This window comes from Carcharodon carcharias, chromosome 19, assembly GCF_017639515.1.
Source record: "Carcharodon carcharias isolate sCarCar2 chromosome 19, sCarCar2.pri, whole genome shotgun sequence".
Classification (NCBI taxonomy): domain Eukaryota; kingdom Metazoa; phylum Chordata; class Chondrichthyes; order Lamniformes; family Lamnidae; genus Carcharodon; species Carcharodon carcharias.
The window spans coordinates 34871973-34892028 of NC_054485.1; the positions used below are offsets into that span (position 1 = coordinate 34871973).

At 41.0% G+C, this 20056-nt stretch overlaps 1 protein-coding gene across 4 annotated transcripts in view; it reads right to left on the reverse strand.

The window, feature by feature from the left end:
* macf1a (microtubule actin crosslinking factor 1a) overlaps nucleotides 1-20056 on the reverse strand; it is a 651250-nt gene that overhangs the window by 334822 nt on the left and 296372 nt on the right. For all 4 annotated transcript variants that reach the window (XM_041213072.1, XM_041213073.1, XM_041213071.1 and 1 more), the window contains 2 exons: nucleotides 19766-19843; nucleotides 18603-18695 (listed from right to left, as the gene is read on the reverse strand). In XM_041213072.1, the coding sequence (XP_041069006.1) occupies nucleotides 18603-18695; nucleotides 19766-19843 (171 nt within the window). The remainder of the gene's footprint in view (nucleotides 1-18602; nucleotides 18696-19765; nucleotides 19844-20056) is intronic.

The following is a 20056-nucleotide window of genomic DNA, read 5'->3' on the forward strand; positions in this document are numbered from 1 at the left end:
TCAAAGAATTACTCTAATATCTGTAAACAAAAACAAAATTCTTCCAAGCTGCCACAAACCACTCCCAGACAATGGGTTAATTTGTGCACCACACTTGTGCTGTATTCATATGCTAACTCAAATGATACCGCAATCTCGACAGCAAGAGCATACAGCTGCGTCATGACAAAAAAATCATTGGCATGCTGCAGTATAAATGAAACTACATCAGCCTGTCATGCAACGTACGTTTACACAATTCAATTATCCGGAAGAGAAAAATTGCAAATCCTGAAAATTAAAAGTTAATAATAACTGCATTACTAGATGTACAATGCCCAGCATTAATACTCAGGAAAAGATGGATTCAAATGCTTGTGTGGCAGCTTTTGAACTCCAATTAACCCAAATTCTTTCATCATAGATTATGATTTTAATAAAATGTATAAAGTGGCAGATATGATTGTAATGTTTATTTGGAGATGATGGTAATAAAAATAATTAAACTATTTAATTATAAGATTCAACTTGACAAATATAGTTATATCTATATTAGCATATATAAATACAAAGTTACAAGCAAAATTATTTCAATTCAATTACTTGCCCAAATTAACAGTTCTTTGTAATTCAGTACAAAAAATACATGGAGGTTATACTGTATTGATTGCTTGAACATTGAATCTAAGACAGAATACAATAACTTTGTACATTTTCTAAATTTTATAGAAGTTTTCAATTCTGATTATTGAAAATAACTATATTCTTACACAATAAGCTTTATGGTTAAATTTAAACAAAGTGAAACAATATATCTGTGCATGGTATATTTTGATTCTTTAAAGTAAAAATGTACTCAATATTAAATAAATGTGTTTCTGTTTCTATTATGATAGAAAAATTAGAAGTTTAATATTGCATGCAATTAAAAATTGATGTCATTTCTCTGACTTCACTGGCAAGTTTTGACAGCCCCTGATCGAGTCATGCTATTAAATAGCTGGTTACAGAAAATGGCCTCAGCATCACAAAAAAACTGATAAGCAGGTCAAAAATGTCGGCATCAGTAGGATACTGCTAAGTCCTAATAGAAAATACACACAGTATGGATTGTATCACAGTATCCATATTTGATGAGAGTTTATTACACACATACACATATTCAAAGTACATATACAGATTCAAGGCACATTCATTTTTGGCATAGCACAATAGCGGATTTCTGGTTTAATGGTTTCATCAGCTTCTGCAGTTATAAAGGGTTGGATAAAGGGAAATGCAACTAAGGGCCCATTGTGTCTGTTCTCAAGCCACATTCTCCAAAGGAAACTGGGTCAGGCTACACAAAGTGGGAACACAGGAACTCTGTCAAGTTACTGCATTTTGAAAATAACAGGCCGGGAAGGGTTGTGACTATCTGAAAATTCTATTCTTCCTACCCCCACCACAGAATTTTTTTTCATCACAATGAACATTGCTTTAGAAATTCACTGCAAATATATAGGTAAAATATCTCCTGCGGAATCAATCTTTGGGGACAAAGATCATGCTTTTTTGTATGGATTTAACTTCAGTTATCAAAACAAGATACATGATAAAATCCAGCCTAATATTATTTGTGAGATCAAATGCAAACAAACACCACTGATGTCCTAACATCATTAGGCTTACACTTTGCAATCGGAGTTCCTGACAGCTAGCTATCCAAAAAGCAGAGGGAAAGCAACCCTGTATCTCCTTAACCAGACTAAAGGATGATTAATGAGTAGCACAGAGTTAAACTAGGAAGCTGCAGTTAGAATATTAAATTCAATGTCAAATTAGGTACAGAATGGAAAAATAAAGTGAAAGAAAAATTGGATTAACAGGGACATAAAAGACAGAAAGGAAAAGTACTTAAAAAATTAAACTTATTCAAATTTTCAACAATAATTAAAATCTTAAGGGATGAGACTCCACTTTTCACTTGTAAAACTTAATTTTCAATGCTAGAGAGGTTGTTCGGTAGAAATTTAAACCTATCACACAGTTAAAAGGGTTCTTACATCAGAATGGGTAACCTAACATTTCCTGGCAAGTTTAGTTCATATAGATCAGGCAAGTATAGCAACTTTATGCTGCTCAGTGCAGAGAATGGAGAGTCTCAAGGCGAGATACCACAATCACACAGCTTTTGGAAGAGCAGGACATCTTGGAGAGCAACTTCCTGATTTGACAGTTTAACTGTGCATGTGCAGTCGCTGGAAGCTGCGATATGATTGCCACCTAAATAACATTTATGTGAGCACTACTTCCAGCCCCAAAAGGTAGGAAGACAAGGCAATGGGACACAGGGGGAAAAGTGGAAAAGACTGGCAGACGTGGTGATCACAGAGTTGAAGGATGTAATAGGGTTCAGGACAGAACTAGAGAGGATACCAGAAAAACTCTTCCTCCCTTCTTACTTCCCAAATCTGTATCATTGCCATCCTGTCTCTTTTCAAGCTCCATTTTGCTGCATTTTCTTTGCATTTCCCTCTGGTCTCTTCGTTTCTCTTCTCTGTTTTGCACTACCTCAGAGTCCCCATCTCCTTCCCTAACAGTTTTAAAAAAACTCACCAAAATAAGAGCTGGTGTAAGGGTGTTGCTGCTCAAGCAAGGGTAAGGATTCACCCCACATGATAGCAAGAAACTGAAGGAACTGGATAGGGCAAAGACTAATGGCCCTGGGAACAGCTCATCTGTAGTACTGACAACTTGTGCTCCAGAATTAGCCACACCCCTAACAAGCTGTTCTAGTACAGCTACAACACTGGCACCTAATTGACAATATAGAAAATTGCACAGGAACGTCCTGTCTACAAAAAGCAGGGCAAATCCAATCCATCCAATTACCACCCCAGGTAGTCAATTGGATGGATTGGATTTGCCCTGCTTTTTGTAGACAGGACGTTCCTGTGCAATTTTCTATATTGTCAATTAGGTGCCAGAGTTAAGCGACACTTGGTCATCAATAACCTGTTTATTGATCTTCAGTTTGGGTTCCACCCAGGCCTCATTACAGCCTTGGCCCAAACATGGACTAAAAAGCTGAACTCAAGAGGTGAGGTGAAAGTGAATGCCCTTGACATCAAGGCAGCATTTGAATGAATGTGGCAACAAGGAGTCCTAGCATAACTGAAGTCAATGGGAATCGGGCATAAACCCTCCACTGAGTCATACCTAGCATAAAAGACGACGACTATAGTTTTTGGAGGTCAATCATCCCAGTCCTGGGACATCACTGCAGGGGTTCTTCAGTGAGTGTCCAAGCCAACCATCTTTAGTGGCTTCATCAATGAACTCCCTTCTGGGCCACGGAAACAGGGATGCACACAGGGCTAATCACTGGGGCCCGTGTCTTTGGGGGGCCCAGGCTCGGGCAACACCACACTCTCCAGTTCAACTGGCTGCTTCACACCTCAATGTGCTTGCAAACAACTGCGTGGCAGGCACCCCACTCCAATACAAAGTTCTCGTGCTCGAGATTCGATTGTCCTGGAGCAAGAGCTTGAGCCTGTGCAGCCATTTGTTTCGACAGCCAAGGTACATTCTGGGTGATTTAGCCACACACTCTCCTCCCACACAGGTTCCAGCTCACGAAAGGACAACAGGAGTTAAGATGGGCAGCCAGAAGGAGTAAAGCCCGGGGTGGCTGCAATGTTGGACAGGACCAAGAGTAAATGTGTCTTGCCACCTTCATAGTCATCCCGAACTCTTCTTCAAAGATATTAATCTCCAAACCATCCAAGCCCATGAGTGAGTGAGTGCTGCTGGGAAAGACTGTAGCAGGACATAGACTAGTAGGCTACAGAAAGTGTCAGAGATTGGGAAGATGCAGTTCAACGTAGAAAAATGTGAAGTGATAGACAATAGAGAAAGGAAATACAGACCTCAAAAATTTAAGACATTAAGTGGAGCAGAGGAATGGTTCTTATAAAGATTGAGCAAAAGTACACAGGGCCTTAAAATAGGTAAATGAATCCTTGGTGTATCTAGAAGTAAAGAATACAAAAAAAGGAGATAATATTGGAATTTTACAGGATCATAATTAGGCTGTATTTGGGATTACTGTTTAGTTTTGAGTACCCTCAAATAGAATAGTAATAGAAAAGGATCATTGTAAGTTCATCACTGAAGGACAATAAGGCAGAGTTAGGAAGAGAAACTTGAGAAGTTTGGCCTTTTTCACTAAAGCCACAAAGAGTTAAGTGTGAGGGGTGAGAGAGACACCTTAGGCTGGGAGTGAGCCAGACACAGACACAGACACACACACAGACACACACACACACACGTTGCTTGGTACAGCAACACACACACACTCCCTCCCCAAAAGCCTACCCACAGATGAGGAAGACCCAGGCTGAAAGGCAATCTGCTTCTGACCCCCACTTTCGTATGAATTCCACCAAGGCCAGCTCAGAATGTGTGCCGCCAGAGGCGAACACAAGGTTGGTGTTAGTTAAACCCAACTCCTTAGCTCGGCCCTGGTCCCCTCCCTCTTCCCTGGTTACTTGGATTTGGGGGCCTAGTCTCTCTCTCTCCAGCTCTGCTTCTTAAGTGAAAAGGCAAAAGAGGTTTTATTAGTTAGCTCTGCATGATTGACACTTTCTAATGACCATTTGTAAATTACTCTTATTTAAAATGATCAATTTATTGCTTTGACATTGATTTTTTTTTGCTCATCAAATTGTTTATGTTTTCTTCATACCTTAACTTTTTTTTAAATTTATGTTTAATATTGTGCCAAATATCTTGAACTAACACTTAGGTATTCTGTTGGTGCTGGACTCCTGGTTTCATTTCCAAGTTTAAAAATGGCAAAACCTTCCAGTAAATTAGCACCAACCAATTCACCCGCAATAATGTGCTATTTCTAGCCACACAAGTGAGCTTTGTTAACAGAAAAATTACACTTTGCATTGGGTGATAAATATTTTCTAATTTTAAATTGAAACTAACCACACTTACAAACGCCCAGCAAGATGTTGGGCAGCTGCTGGTGGGTTTCTTGCTGCAGGGGAATTAGAGGCTCACAAGAAGTCTGATTGCTTTTTGAAGCGCTGGCAAAAGGGATTATTTTTGCTCCGTTAGAAATGGGAAGTGTTGGAAATGCTCAGTACATCAGGCAGCATATGGGCAGAGGGAAACAGAGGTCAGTGAGCCTTCACCAGAAGGGAGTGCAGATCATGAATCTGAAGTTTTGACTGTTTCCCATTTCACAGATGCTCACTGGCCTGCTCAGTATTTCCAGCATTTTCTGTTCATTTTTCAGATTACCAGCAGCTGCAGTACTTTGCTCTCCCATTATATGCTCTCTCCATGCTGGGCATTTGTAAGTGTGGTTAGTTTCAATTTAAAATTAGAAAATATTTATCACTCAATGCAAAGTGTAATTTTTCTGTTAACAAAGCTCACTTGTGTGGCTAGAAATAGCACATTATTGCGGGTGAATTGGTTGGTGCTAATTTATTGGAAGATTTTGCCATTTTTAAACTTGGAAATGAAACCAGGAGTCCTGCGCCAACAGAATACCTAAGCGTTAGTTCAAGATATTCTTATTTGGATATGATTGCTATTTGAGGCACTTATGAGGTTCAAATCTTTTGGATGTTGCTTTCTGGATATTGCATAGGGCCAGGATCAAAGAAGCGGAACTTGCTGCATGATATGAATGACAGAATTGTGTGTAATTAACTGACAAAGCCATGGTTGTAAAGTGTATCATACCTAAACCTGAGCTTTCGATGGTCCCTGACAATATTCCAGCAATAGTACTGAAGACTTGTGCTCCAGAACTTGCCTCGCCCCTAACTGAGCTGTTCCAGGACATCTACAACACTGGCATCTTACCTTGGAAAATTGCCCAGGTATGTCCTGTACGCAAAAAGCAGAACAAATCCAACCCGGGCAATTACCACCCCATCAGTCTACTCTCGATCATCAGTAAAGTGGTGGAAGGGGTCATCAACAGTGCTATCAAGCGGCACTTGCTGAGCAATAATCTGCTTACTGACGCTCAGTTTGGGTTCCGCCAGGGCCTCTCAGCTCCTGACCTCGTTACTGCCTTGGTTCAAATAGGACAAAACAGCTGAACTCCAGAGGTGAGGCAAGAGTGACTGGCCTTGACATGAAGGCCACATTTGACTGACTGTGGCATCAAGAGACCCAGCAAAACTGGAGTCAATGGGAATCAGAGGGAAAACTCTCTGCTGGTAGGAGTCATACCAAGCACAAAGGAAGATGTTTGTGGTTATTGGAGGTCAGTCATCTCGGCTCCAGGACATCACTGCAGGAGTTCCTCAGCATAGTGTCCTAGGCCCAAGCATCTTCAGCTCTTCATCAATGACTTTTTTTCCATCATAAGGTCAGAAGTGGGGATGTTCGCTGATGATTGTGTAACATTCAGCACCATTCGGAACTCCTCTGATACTGAAGCAGTCCATATCCAAATGCAGCAAGACTTGGACAATATCCAGGCTTAGGCTGACGAGTGCCAAGTAACATTCGCGCACACAAATGCCACGTAATGACCATCTCCAACAAGAGAGAATCTAACCATCGTCCCTTGACATTCAATAGCATTACCATCACTGAATCACCCATCGCTGAAACACCCACTATCAACATTCTGGGGGTTACCATTGAACTGGACTAGTCATATAAATACTGTAGCTACAAGAGCAGGTCCAGAGGCTAGGAATCCTGCGACAAGTAACTCATCTCCTGACTCCCCAAAGCCTGTCCACAATCTACAAGGAGTGTCATGAGTGTGATGGAATACTCTCCTCTCGTCTGGATCAGTGCAGCTCCAACAACACTCAAGAAGCTTGTCACCATCCAGGACAAAGCAGCCCGCTTGATTGGCACCCCTTCCACAAACATTCACTCCATCTACAGTGGCAGCAGTGTGTACCATCTACAAGATACACTGCAGAAATTCACCAAGGCTCCTTAGACAGTACCTTCCAAACCCACGACCACTGCCATCTAGGAGGACAAGGGCAGCAGACAGATAGGAATACCATCGCCTGAAAGTTTCCCTCCAAGCCACTCGCCATCCTCAATTGGAAAGGTATTGCCGTTCCTCACTGCCGCTGGATCAAAATTGTGGAACTCTCTATTAGCACTTTGGGTGTACCTGCACCACATGGTCACATGGACTGCAGTGGTTCAAGAAGGCAGCTCACCACCACCTTCTCAAGGACAATTAGGAATGGCAATAAATGTTGGCCTAGCCAGCGAAGCTCACATCCCTAAAATGAATAAGAAAAAAAAACTTATAAATAGAGGCATAGAGTACAAAAGCCAAGAAGTTTTGCTAAACCTAAATAAAACAGTTCAACCTCACTGACTATGGTTCCCAATTCTGGGTGTCTGAAGGATATGGGAGGAGGATATAAGGGGACTGGAAACAGGAGAAGCACCAGGGCCCATGATTTCTCTCCCCGGCCCTGCCTGCCTTCCATCATGTCAGAAATGGGGATGTTCACTGATGATTTCAGTGTTCAGTGCCATTCACAACTCCTCAGATACTGAAGCAATCCATGTTCACATGCAGCATAACCTGGACAACATCCAGACTTGGGCTGATAATTGCCAAGTGACATTCACACCACACAAGTGCTAGATAATGGCCATCTCCAAGGGAGTGTCAAACCATTTCCCCTTGAAATTTCACAGCATTATATCACTGAATCCCCCACCATCAACATCTTGGGGGTTACCATTGACCAGAAACTGTACTGGACCAGCCACATAAATACTGTGACTACAAGAGCAGGTCAGAGACTAGGAATTCTATGGTGAGTAACTCATCTTCTGACTCCCAAAACCTGTCCATCATCTAAAAGGCACAAGTCAGGAGGGTGAAGGAATATTATCCCTACTTACCCAGATGAGTGCAGCTCCAACATTCAAGAAGCTTGATACCATCCAGGACAAAGCAGCCCACTTGATCAGCACCCTATCCACCATCTTAAACATTCACTCCCTCCACCACCAATGCACAGTGGCAGCAGTGTGCAACATCTGTAGGGTGCACTGTAGCACTTTCCAAGCCACCTTTGACATCACCTTCCAAACCCATGATCTCTACTATATTGGTAGCAGATGCTTGGGAACACCATCACCTGCAGGTGCCCCACCAAGTCACACACCATCCTAACTTGGAACTTTTTCACCATTCCTTCACCATCACAGGGTTAAAATTCTGTAGCTTGCTTCTTAACAGCGCTGTACGTGTACCTAGACCAAAGGGATTGCAGCGGTTCAAGGAAGCAATTCACCACCAAACATCTCATGGACAAATAGGGATAGGCAACAAATGCTAGCCTTGCCAGCGATGCTCACATCCCATGAAAGAATAAAAAAATGAAAAGGCTAGTTGGCAGGTTGAGTAGTATTATGGGGAATGGGTCATAAGCTGAGTGGCCAAACTGATTATCAATGATTAGGTTATTGATGTGTAAGTGCTACTTGATAGCATTGTTGAAGACACCTTCCATCATTTTACTGATGATTGAGAAGAAGCTGATGGAGTGGTAATTGGCCGGATTGGATTTGTCCTGCTTTTTGTGGATAGGATATATCTGAGCAATTTTCCATATTGTCAGGTAGATGCTAGCGTTATGGCTGTACTGGGACGGCTTGCCTAGGGGGCAGCTGGTTCTGAAGCAGAAGTCTTCAGTACTATTGCCAGGATACTGTCAGGGCCCATTGCTTTTGCAGTATTCAGTGCCTTCAGCTGTTTCTTGATACCACATGGAGTGAATCAAATGTCTGAAGACTAGCATCTGTGATGCTGGGGGCTTTAAGAGGAGGCAGAGGTGGATCACAAACTTGGCACTTATGGCTGAAAATGGCTGCAAATGCTTTAGCCTCGTCTTTTGCGCTAATGTGCTGGACTCTAACATCACTGAGGAGGGGGGTATTTGTGAAGCCTCCCCCTGCTGTCAGTTGTTTAATTGTTCAGCAACATTCATAGCTTGATGTGACAGGACTGCAGAGCTTTGATCTGATCCATTGCTTGTGGAACAGCTTAGCTCTGTCGATCAGATGCTGCTTCCACGGTTTGGCTTGCAAGTAGCCCTATGTTGTAGCTTCACCAGGTTGACACTTCACGTTTAGGATGTCTGATGCTGCTCCTGGCATACACGCCTGCACTCTTCGTTGAACCAAGGTCAATTCCCCCAGCTTGATGGTAATGTTAGAATGAAGGATATGCTATGGCACAGAGTGTGATTAAATCCAATTTTGCTGCTGCCAACGGCCCACAGCACCTCATGGATGCCCAACTTTGAGATGCTAGATCTGTTTTGAATCTATCCTATTAAGTACAATGGTAGTGCCACATAATATGATATGCTCAATGTGAAGGCGGGACAGGTAGCATCTGCGACTGGTAGATTGGTTAGAACAAAGTCTAATAGGTTTTTCCCTCTTGTTGGTGCTCTCACCACCTGCCACTGGCCCAGCGTGGAGATATATCACTCAGAACTTGGCCAGCTCAGTCAGTAGTGGTGCTACTGAGCCACTCTTCATGATGGAAATTTAAGCCCCTCACCCAGAGTACATTCTGCGCACTCGTAGGCTTTCTCCAAGTAGTGTTCAACATGGAAGAATATGGATTCATCAGCTGAGCAATAGGTGGTAATCAGCAGGAGGTTTCTCCTGATGCCATGTGTCTTCATGTGGTCCAGAGAAAATGTTGAGGGCTCCCAGGGCAACTCCCTCCCAATTTTATACCACCCTGCTGCCACCTCTGCTGTGTCTGTCTTGACATACCCAAGGAGATGGTGATGTTGGAACATTGGCTGTGAGGTTCTTTAAGTATGACAACGTCAGGCTGTTGCTTGACTAGTCTGTGGGACAGCTCTCCCAATTTTGGCACAAGACCCCCGTTGTCATTGAGGAAGACTTTGCAGACAGTTGGGTGTGCCGTTGTTGCTTCTGGTGCCGAAGACAATGCCAGGTGGCCTGTCCAGTTTTATTCTTTTTTTAACTTTTCAGTAGTGGCTTGGTACAACTAAGTGGCTTGCTAGGGCATTTCAAGAGGGCAGTTAACCACATTGCAGTGGATCTGGAGTCACATGTAGGCCAGACCAGATAGCAGCAGCAGATTTCCTTCCTTAAAGGACATTAGTGAATCAGATGATAGCTTCCTGACACCATTACTGAGACTAGCTTTCAATTCCATATCTTTAATAGCATAAGTTAAATGAATTTAAATTCCACCAGCTGCCATGGTGGGATTTGAACCCAGGGCATTAGCCTAGTCCTCTGAATAATTAATCAAATGACATTACCAGTCATTACTCTGTCTCCCCAGGTAGGTCAAGATTGTTGATTTAAAGTTATTCCAATTTAGAGAGTGTTCCAATCATCCCAGCTAATTGCACTAGGTCATCATACAAAGATGAGAGTATATCAAAGAAAAGACAGAGCAAAGACAGGATTTGTAAAGACACTATTCATAACACAGAATTATTGTGGTATGGGTAGGTGGCCATGATTTAATCTTCCATCTATACAATGGTCCCTTAAGTCTACCCCAGCTCCTTCAAAGAGAAACCCAGTTCATACCATCCCCAATCAACTCTTTCCCATAATCATTGCAATTTTTTTCTCCTTCAAGTATTTATCCAATTCTCTTTTGAAAGCTTCTGTTGAATATGTTTTCATCAACCCATTAGACATAGCATTCCAAATCCAAATTACTCATTGTGCAAAAAATAAGTTTTCCTCACGTCACCTTTATGCCAATGCACTTTGACAGCAGTCATTGATAAAAGCAAAATACTGCGGATGTTGGAAATCTGAAACAAAAACAAAAATAGCTGGAAAAACTCAGCAGGTCTGACAGTATCTGCGGAGAGGAACACAGTTAACGTTTCGAGTCTGAGTGACTCTTCATCAGAGGGAGTCAATGATCATGGCTTCCATCTGAACAAGTCCTTTCCAGCCTTGGCTCTGAATTATTGTTGCCAGTTCTTCTACACTAAATTCGGGAGATGGATAACACTAGCCTCCAAATATTTCAAATACTCAAATTATTCATCTTTATTGTTATTCAAGTGGACCAGTTAGCTCAGTTGGCTAGATGTCTAACCTTCAAAATAATGCCAACAGCACAGTTTCGATTACAGTTCCGGTTGAGATAGATTTAGGACCTGCCTCTGTGCTCTGCCACAGAGAGAGTGGAAGGCAGCGGTAAACCACTACTGACAAAACTGTGAAGATAATGGCTCAGGAAGAAGCATCAGCAGATAATGAACCAAGAGCCTGTCTTCAGGCAGAGCACAAATGAATGAATTGCTATCTAAAAAGGACTTTAATCTTCACTTGAATATTGAACAAATGCAAATTAGATCACACCCTGCCTGATGTAATGCATGCAGTTTGCACCTAATGAGGATACAGCAGGACCACAGCAAATTAGCCTACCAATTTACAGGTGCCAGTTGAGGATAGGAGAGAACTTATCAAGGTTTTTGGTTGAGTCCAAGATATTTGCAGGGTGTGGGGGTGGCAATCAGGAGACAGGTGAACAGAAGCTGGCAGCGGATCGTGGTTTTAACGTGGGTCCAGAGGGAAACCCTTTCAGGCACCCTCCATTGTTAGTAAAATGGTATAATCCAACAAAGCAGTCTCAGTTATCATTTATTAATGGCAGTACTTTATTTTGAAGTTTATTATGCAGTTCTTTACAAAGAACCTTCTAGTTGAAGACTGCAACATTCAAAGATGCTGGGAACCTATTGAAGTGCCAACTGTACCACCCAAATAGGAATTGAAAATGCCACAATGGTAGTCAGCAATTATGCCCTTCTGGCATTAGAGTTTGAGTGTAAATATTCAATCATCTGCCCAGAAAATTCTACATATTGTATTTAGAAGTTTTCAAGACTGCTAAAGGTTAAAAAAAAACTGTTTGAGAAGAATGTTTTCCTTGGTATTGTGGTTATGAATAGCAGAAAAATTATACCATGCTGAGAAGTTCAAAACACAGTAAGAAACAGAAGCTTCTGACTTAAAAATGCACTTGCCAAACCCAACGACCAACCACAAATGCCTGAATTTAAATGCAATGTCAAGCCAGGAATAGGAATACAAGATATACAGTGAGCAGTAGTTCCCATCAAATTAAACTATCTGGTGAAGCCAGAAGACATTAATCACAAACCTAGAGAATGGAAATATATTCAATTGCACAAATTACAATCATTTTCCCAGGAATCACTGCCCATACTTTTATCCTTTCACATTCTTCCCATTCTTCCTCTTTTTTTTAAAAAGTAGTGACTTTCGCTGTGTGATTTAATTGGGTGATACCGCCTTTCTGTATTTTACCCAAGTGCTCCCTCTGCTGGACTGCATCCAGGTTCCTACAACGGTTACTATACTGTTTTGTCCCAAAACAAAAGCTTTTTAATCTTCAATGTCATGCAAAAATCTATCAACCTACAATTGATGAAGTGCATGACAATTTACAAATCATACATTAAGCAAATGAAACAAATATGTTGGGCATATAAGTCAAAAACAGGAACATGATTTATTATGCATGCACGGTGGTCTCTAGATGAGCGCATACTTAATAAATAAAAGCAAAAAACTGCGGATGCTGGAAATACAAAACAAAAAAAATACCTGGAAAAACTCAGCAGGTCTGGCAGAATCTGTGGAGAGGAACACTACAGATGAGGCATACTTAATAAAGATCTATTCTCTTCAAAACTCAGAATTTAGTTATTTGTCTCATATGCTGTTCATGGGACCTTGCCATGTGCAATTTGGTTGAAGTGTTTGCTTACAAAACAACAATGACTACATTTCAGAAGTAAACTACTGATTCTGGAGCACTTTGCATTAGCTCCTGAAGATATGAAAGGCTATATAATTGCTTTTTCGCTTTCTCTGCCCCTTCCCCCCAAGTACTTTACATTTATTAGCAAGATATATCAGAACTCCTAATTTAAATAGTCTGCCCTCAAAATCAGAATAAATGCACATCATTTAGATGCAGTGACATGTGTAGATTACAAAATTATGCTGCAATATCACCCTTTTTGATGTAATGTACATCAATGGATGTATGTTTAGCAAAGGAAACGCTTGAAAATACTTTTGCACAAAGGTTCTGTCCCTTTCATCTAATCTTCTTTGCACGTATTAACAATTCAGTACAGCAAAGAGCTTTCTGTTTAGTTTTGAAATATTCAAATAGGTGGATTTTTGATTCAAATAAAGATACAAATTTAAAATAGAGACACTTTTTCAAACTACTACCAAATTATAATGTTAAGATTCTCTGGGTTATTTGTTATGTGAAAAATGTGAAAGCTGCTTGGGCGCTTCCCCTGCCCGCCAACCTTAAAGTTGGATGGGCAGCTTTCTCATTTGTCTCAATTGTTTGATTAATGGTCTTAACAGGCCTTTGATAGTTCGGCAGACGCGCAGCCAACTCCGGTGTGTGCCCGCCAAACGGAAGATGAAATGACACAGTGACGTTGGGATGTACAGCCGATGTCACCGCACGTCATTTTACATGTCAGAATGTGGGGCCCGCCGCCACATGCCGAACAGAAGATTCTGCCCTTGACTTTCCAAGGAAAGTTTCATAAATACTTTCCAGTCTTTGTTTTGGATTAAAATTACTGGATTTGCAGAGACACTTGAAATGTCCAATTTTATCACACCGGAAGTGTTCTGCGCCCCCTGCTGAGCAGTCTTGGCATCTATACTGGGTTTTCACACCACATCACAAGCATCTCAAAATGGCGGCTGACATGGAGTTTACTGGCCTTTTGCTTGGTTTTGTGGGCTCTCTGATGGGTGGTGCCGCTACCCATGGGCCAATATACAGAGTTACGTAAAGCCTTGAAGTCGTGCCGGACCATCGCCTGGAGCTGGAGCCACATCACTCACTGAATTGCTTGCTCAATAATAGGGTTCCGTGACGGATTAAAAAGGTATCCAAGACTTTAAGAATGTACTCAAAAGTCGACAGTGGGCTCTTGCACACCCTGCCTTAGGAGAATGTCATCTGTTACTAGATCTACTGCATAAAGAAAGGAACTAACATGAAGCTTTTGCTCCTTTTCTTGAAGACCTAATGCTGCTCGATACTGGAGAAAATGGAGTTTCCATAACTCGCACTGCTGGCCTCTCTACAGGCCATTGAGGCAGTCAAATGGGCAGGGTAAGTGCAGGGACTGCTCACCAGCTACAGCCAGTATTGCCTTTTTCCAGTGTGCCTCCTTTGTCTGCTGAATTTTTGTTTTTAGGTGCTGCCTTCAAAGGTTTCTTCACTCTGTGGTTCCTTTGATAACACCTGTGTTTTTTTTTTACATTGATGTCTCCATGGCTGCCACCATGTTCAGAGATGAGCCCTTTTACCTTGGACTCTAGGCGTGGAACTTGGTTTTTATACAGGCTGTAGACACACTCTGGTATCTGCTTAACATTTATTTGTTTGTTCTACATCTAAACAGGTTACTTCTTCTTATCATGTCCACAGACAGTCTATACATGGCCCAGCCAGAACTGGACACATTTTTACGCCTTGTTGTTGAATTCAGCAAGATCTGCAACAGTGCAGGGTTCCTCTAGCGATAGGCATTGCAGGAGATGTTGCATAGTCTGTGGCTCAGTTCCACATTCACAGTTGTCAGGCAGGTTGTCTATCCCCATTTGCTTAGTGACACCTTTGAACCACCTACACCAGTCCTAAGTCTGTTAAGGCACTTCCAGGTTGTCCAGTTGCAATAAGCTCCTGGAGGAAGGCTTTCATCTGGTAAAATTTCCATCACTGGGGGTTGTTCGAGACTGGCGAGCCGGTCGTTCCACAAGGCGATGCGGGCTTCAGATGGGGTTGATTGTAATGGAACAACACTGTTACTATTAGGCACATTGCTCCTAGGCATGATTCCAACCCTTCTTTCTCTCTCCCCCCACCCCCCTCTCTGCAGTAACCATAGAAAACATGCAGAGGTTGAATTTATATGTTCCTACAACATTAAAACAATTAATTAAACAAAATAGTAGAGGCTGACTAAACTCCTGAGTCCATCAGGCAGATAATTCACACAAAACCTTAAGTGTTTGGCAATGGGCATTGATACTATCAATATTAATGACCAAAAATTCTTCTAATATTCAACTCCCAACACTGAATCACTTTCAGCATTGCACCTGCACAGCAAAGCTAGGTTTTACAATTAATGTTTTCAGTTATTTATCATATTCATGAAATGTTTTGGAAAGATTTGCATCTCGTCACTGAATTACATCGTACAACATGTCAAAATACAAATTTATGTCAACGCAGGGTGGAACTTGCAAAAGAAAAACTGATACATTTATGAATGCATATAGCCACTTGAATCGAATTTTTAAAATCATTGGCCAATTCAGCATATTGCACACTCACCATGACGTACCAAGTGAGAAATCGCACAAACACTAAATGGCACACAACACTTAACTTTAGAAGAGGAAGCATTTCTCATTCTTTAATATAAAAAGCAAACAAGTTTAAGATCTTTTCCAAATTTCAGCACAACTTTACACACCATATGAGAAGCCATGATAAAAGTAAGAGGTATATAATACTGCAAAGCATTATGGCAGATATATCATTATTTGATGTGGAAATACCACGCTGCACTTTCAACAGACAAGAATTTTGTGTTCATTGTACTTAGAATATCATTCATTATTTACATAATTTTATATTTTCATATGCCAATTGTTTAATTTAAATGGTAAACATGACTTCAATTTATTCAGGGATGTATTAGCCCAATTTTTTCCACATAGCTCTGCTTTTTGAAAGAAGCCTTTCCATGCCATAATTTGTAGGTGATACAGCCTTGAGTTTATTATATACAAGTTTATACAGAAACAAGTGCAATGCAAGGAAAATTAGATCATGAATTTCTCTTCATAGCTTTGGAAATAAACAGTAATCACCCCTCAAGCACTATCTTGTCTGGGAAACCTTGAGACCTGTGTCTTGGTAAAATTTTAACCAGTTCCCCTCCCCCACTCAATTTGAAAAGATTTCAACCACGTAGGTAGATAAGCTGCCACATTATACATTTTCAGCATTCCACCAACACACACAATGGTCACCAACAGCATGAAGGATTTCAGCCCTGAAGAATGTAACTCAGGAGCTGCAGTACATCCGTCAAATTGACTATGCTATCAGAACACAGAGAAGCCTGTACAATAAAGCAGGCATTCATTTCAGTGCGAAATACAATTCGACAACACTTGAAAAACTGTGCAAACTATGACACCCTCCTACTGCAGTCCAGGAAAACAAATGACAACAGAGCCATTTTAAAGATAAAGCGTTGAAGCAAATTACACCATAGTATCTCCCAAACACTAATTAAATGAAGCCAAATTAAAATCAAACATCAGAACTTAGAATAACATCTTCATCTTTTTAAATTAAATTTGAATTAATGAATGTCGTTTTTGGATATGGTTTTAATCTACATACACTTCCTATCTTTGACACAATGACCTGTAGCACCTTCAATGAAAGGTTCACTGCAAAATAGGTACCAACATTTACAAGCAGCAAGTTCTGGTGCTAAAAATTCTTTAAACTCCAAATAAAATGACACCCAAAAGGATTTTGTCACCATAAAAATACTGAACTTGTTCCAACAGTTTGGCAAAGCATAAACAGAGAAAACTAGACAAGTTTGACAAAAATACCACAAGAGGCACAAATACATTTTCACCATATGCAGAACTTTTGGATAACATACTCCATTAGTTTAGAGTATTTCATTTGTAGAGTATTGATAAATAACATTATTTTAAATAAAGTAAAATTGCATAGTTTAAAATTAACCTTAATTTAATGGATTGTTGCAATATCATTCGATCCATCCCCATCTCTCCTGCAATTCCCCCCAATCAGGTTCCTGACCCCACAGCACTGAAACAGTCCAAACCAAAGTTATGAATTACATTCTATATAACTGTGATGCATTATCCTTCAGAATACGCAATGTAGCCTTAAAGCAGTAGATCACTCCATCTTCCTCCAACATCCAGGTCAATGGGACTGCCCGTTTTGCTCCACACATGGCCTATTTGATCACTGTAAGAGCATCTCTAGCAATGGCTTTTCTTCCCATCCAAGTTACATCTGACGTTCCAGGCATCCACCCCCAGCTTCCTCATCATTTGCATGCTGAGAGCAGCATCATCCTCAGACATAGTATCAATTCCACGTGTACATTGATGATACCCAGCCCAACTCTCCAATACCTCTCTTTGATATCCAATCTCACATGAGATGTAATTTCCCCATCCAAAAATTGGGAAAATTAAAGCAATCGTTTCTCTAGCATCCAGAAGAACCCCATGTCCTTGTCACCAACTCCATCCCCTCCCTGCCCAAAATCACGTACTGAACCAAACTGCTTGTAACATTGCTACCCTGATTCACCCTGAGCTGAACTCAACTTCATACCATCACGATCACAAAGACTACCTACTTCCAAATATCATCCATTTCCACCTCTATCTCATTCGCTGAAATCCTTAGTCTTGCCTTTGGAATAATTTAACCAGGAGGTGACAATGTCTCCCATGCAGTCTTTTCTTCAAACTGTTAATAAGGACTCCCAGATCTAAACAAGGATCACTGAGCTGAAACATTAACCGTTTCCTCTCCACAGCTGCTGCTGGTCTGCTGAGAATTCCTAACATTTTCTGCTTTTATTTCAGATTTCTAGTGTCCACAATATTTTACTTTTGTATTCCAATGTCTTCCTGGTTGCCCTCTCATCCTTTACCATTAGCAGGTCATTCAAAACTCTTATCACCTGCATCTTGTTCCACACCCAGTCCCCATCTCCTATCTCCTCACTGACATACAATGGCTCCTAATACCTCTAAGCCTCAAAAATAAAATGTTTACTCTTGTGTGTAATTCCCTCCATTGCCTCATTCCTCTGTAACCTTTCCGGCTGTACAATTCCCGAACTCGCACTCTTCTTCTGACCCCAGCCTCTTGTGCAGCTTCCCCTCTCTTGTCCATACCATTGGTGGCCACACTTTCAGATATCTTATCCGCATATCCTAGAATTCCCTCTCCACACTCTTCTGCCTTAAAGCCCAGCTCTTTAACCATGTGTTTGGTCACTTCTGCTAACCTATGCTTCTTTGGCAAAGCATCTGCTTCTTGTATCTCCATGAAATACCTTAGGACATATTTGTACAAAATACTTAATATAGTAAACCCCACAGTTCAAAATCATCTGGTAGTTTAACAAATTTGGTAATCGATTGTCCCAGTTGGGTGAATACACACATAGCCCACATCTATGGGTTAGCTAGAGTTTTCAGTAATTTTTTACAGAATATGGCATGTACGGGAAAAAAAACATTTTGACAAATATCTCCCATTTTTTGAGTCTGCAAATGATTCAATTTGTAGCTGGATAGCTTCAATAAATTTTACACGACACTTATAAGCTATTTTATTACTTAATTTATTGTTAAAATACATAGATTTATTATATATAAAGTAAGATAATCCACAAGCCAATCAATGCACAGAATTCCCTTACCTGAAAATGTAGAATTATGGTCCAAATTAAACCAAGTGTTAGTTTAGGATTTCCATCAGTAATGTCATCGTTTCTAATATTTACTAATTTCACCTGAAATAAAAACACAATCAGTAGCTCAGTATATCCCACAGGCTCACCTTTCTTTACTGAATATTTGAGAAATAATAACAGCCAACTTTATGCACAATTTAATGAAATGAATTCCACAGATAAAGTGGGCCATTCACAATTGCCTGGAATAGTGTATCTCCAACAACACTCAAGAAGATTGACACCATCCAGGACAAAGCAGCCCGCTTGATTGGCACCCCATTCACAAACATTCACTCCCTTCACCAACGGCACAAAGTGGCAGCAGTATTTACCATCTACAAGATGCACTTCAGGAACTAACCAAGGCTCCTTTAGAAGCACCTTCCAAACCCATGACCACTACCATCTAGAAGGACAAGGGCAGCAGACACATGGGAAGGCCACCCCACCTGGAAGTTCCCCTCCAAGCCACACACCATGACTTGGAAATATGTCACTGTTCCTTCACTGTTGCTGGGTCAAAATCTTGGAACTCCCTCCCTAACAGCACTGTGGGTGTACCTACACCACATGGGCCGCAGCAGTTCAAGAAGGCAGCTCACTACCACCTTCTCAAGGGCAGTCAGGGATAGGCAATAAATGCTGGTCAGTGATGCCCACATCCCATGAACGAATAAATAAAAAAGAGATGGAAGTAATGTGTAATACAATAAATTACGTTTGTCCATTTCTTTATATTTTTGAGGTGTAGACAAAGCTGCACTTACTGCCTATTCAAGGTGATGGTGGTGAACCTTCTCCTTAAACTCTTGTAGTGATGATGCTGCCATATAGTGCTGGAGAAGGAATTGCAGGATATTGACACAGGAACAATAAAGGAACAGAAATATGTTGAAGTCAATATGGTACGTGATAGAGGGAAATCTGGAGGTAATGGCATTCAAGGCATTGCTGCTCCTAACCTATGCAGTGATAGAGGTTTCAGGGGAGGGAAACGTTTTAGCTGATAAATTTGTAAATTCAATTTCACAGCTTGCAATGGGGGGATTTGAATGTACAACCTCTTGGTTTATAGTTCAATACCATAACCACGAGGCTGCCATGTGACTACATACCTAGTTACCTACCTGTCGTTGCTTTAAGTAGTCAAGTGCAATTTGTACATTCTGTAACCTGTGGAAACGCATGCGGCCTTTCTCACGAGGCTAGAAAAAAAAACACAAGGAGATAAATTAGTGTTGTTCTGATCTTTAATATAAACTGCAGATATGATTGATGCAAAGCAGTATAGGCCCTTCTTTTGCCATATTTATGGACTTCTGCATTCATATTGCAGAACAGTAACAGTTTTACGACTGATGTCGTATGTACAGAAGGCAGCAGGCAACATTCAAAATAGGTTAAAATGTTAAAGTCTT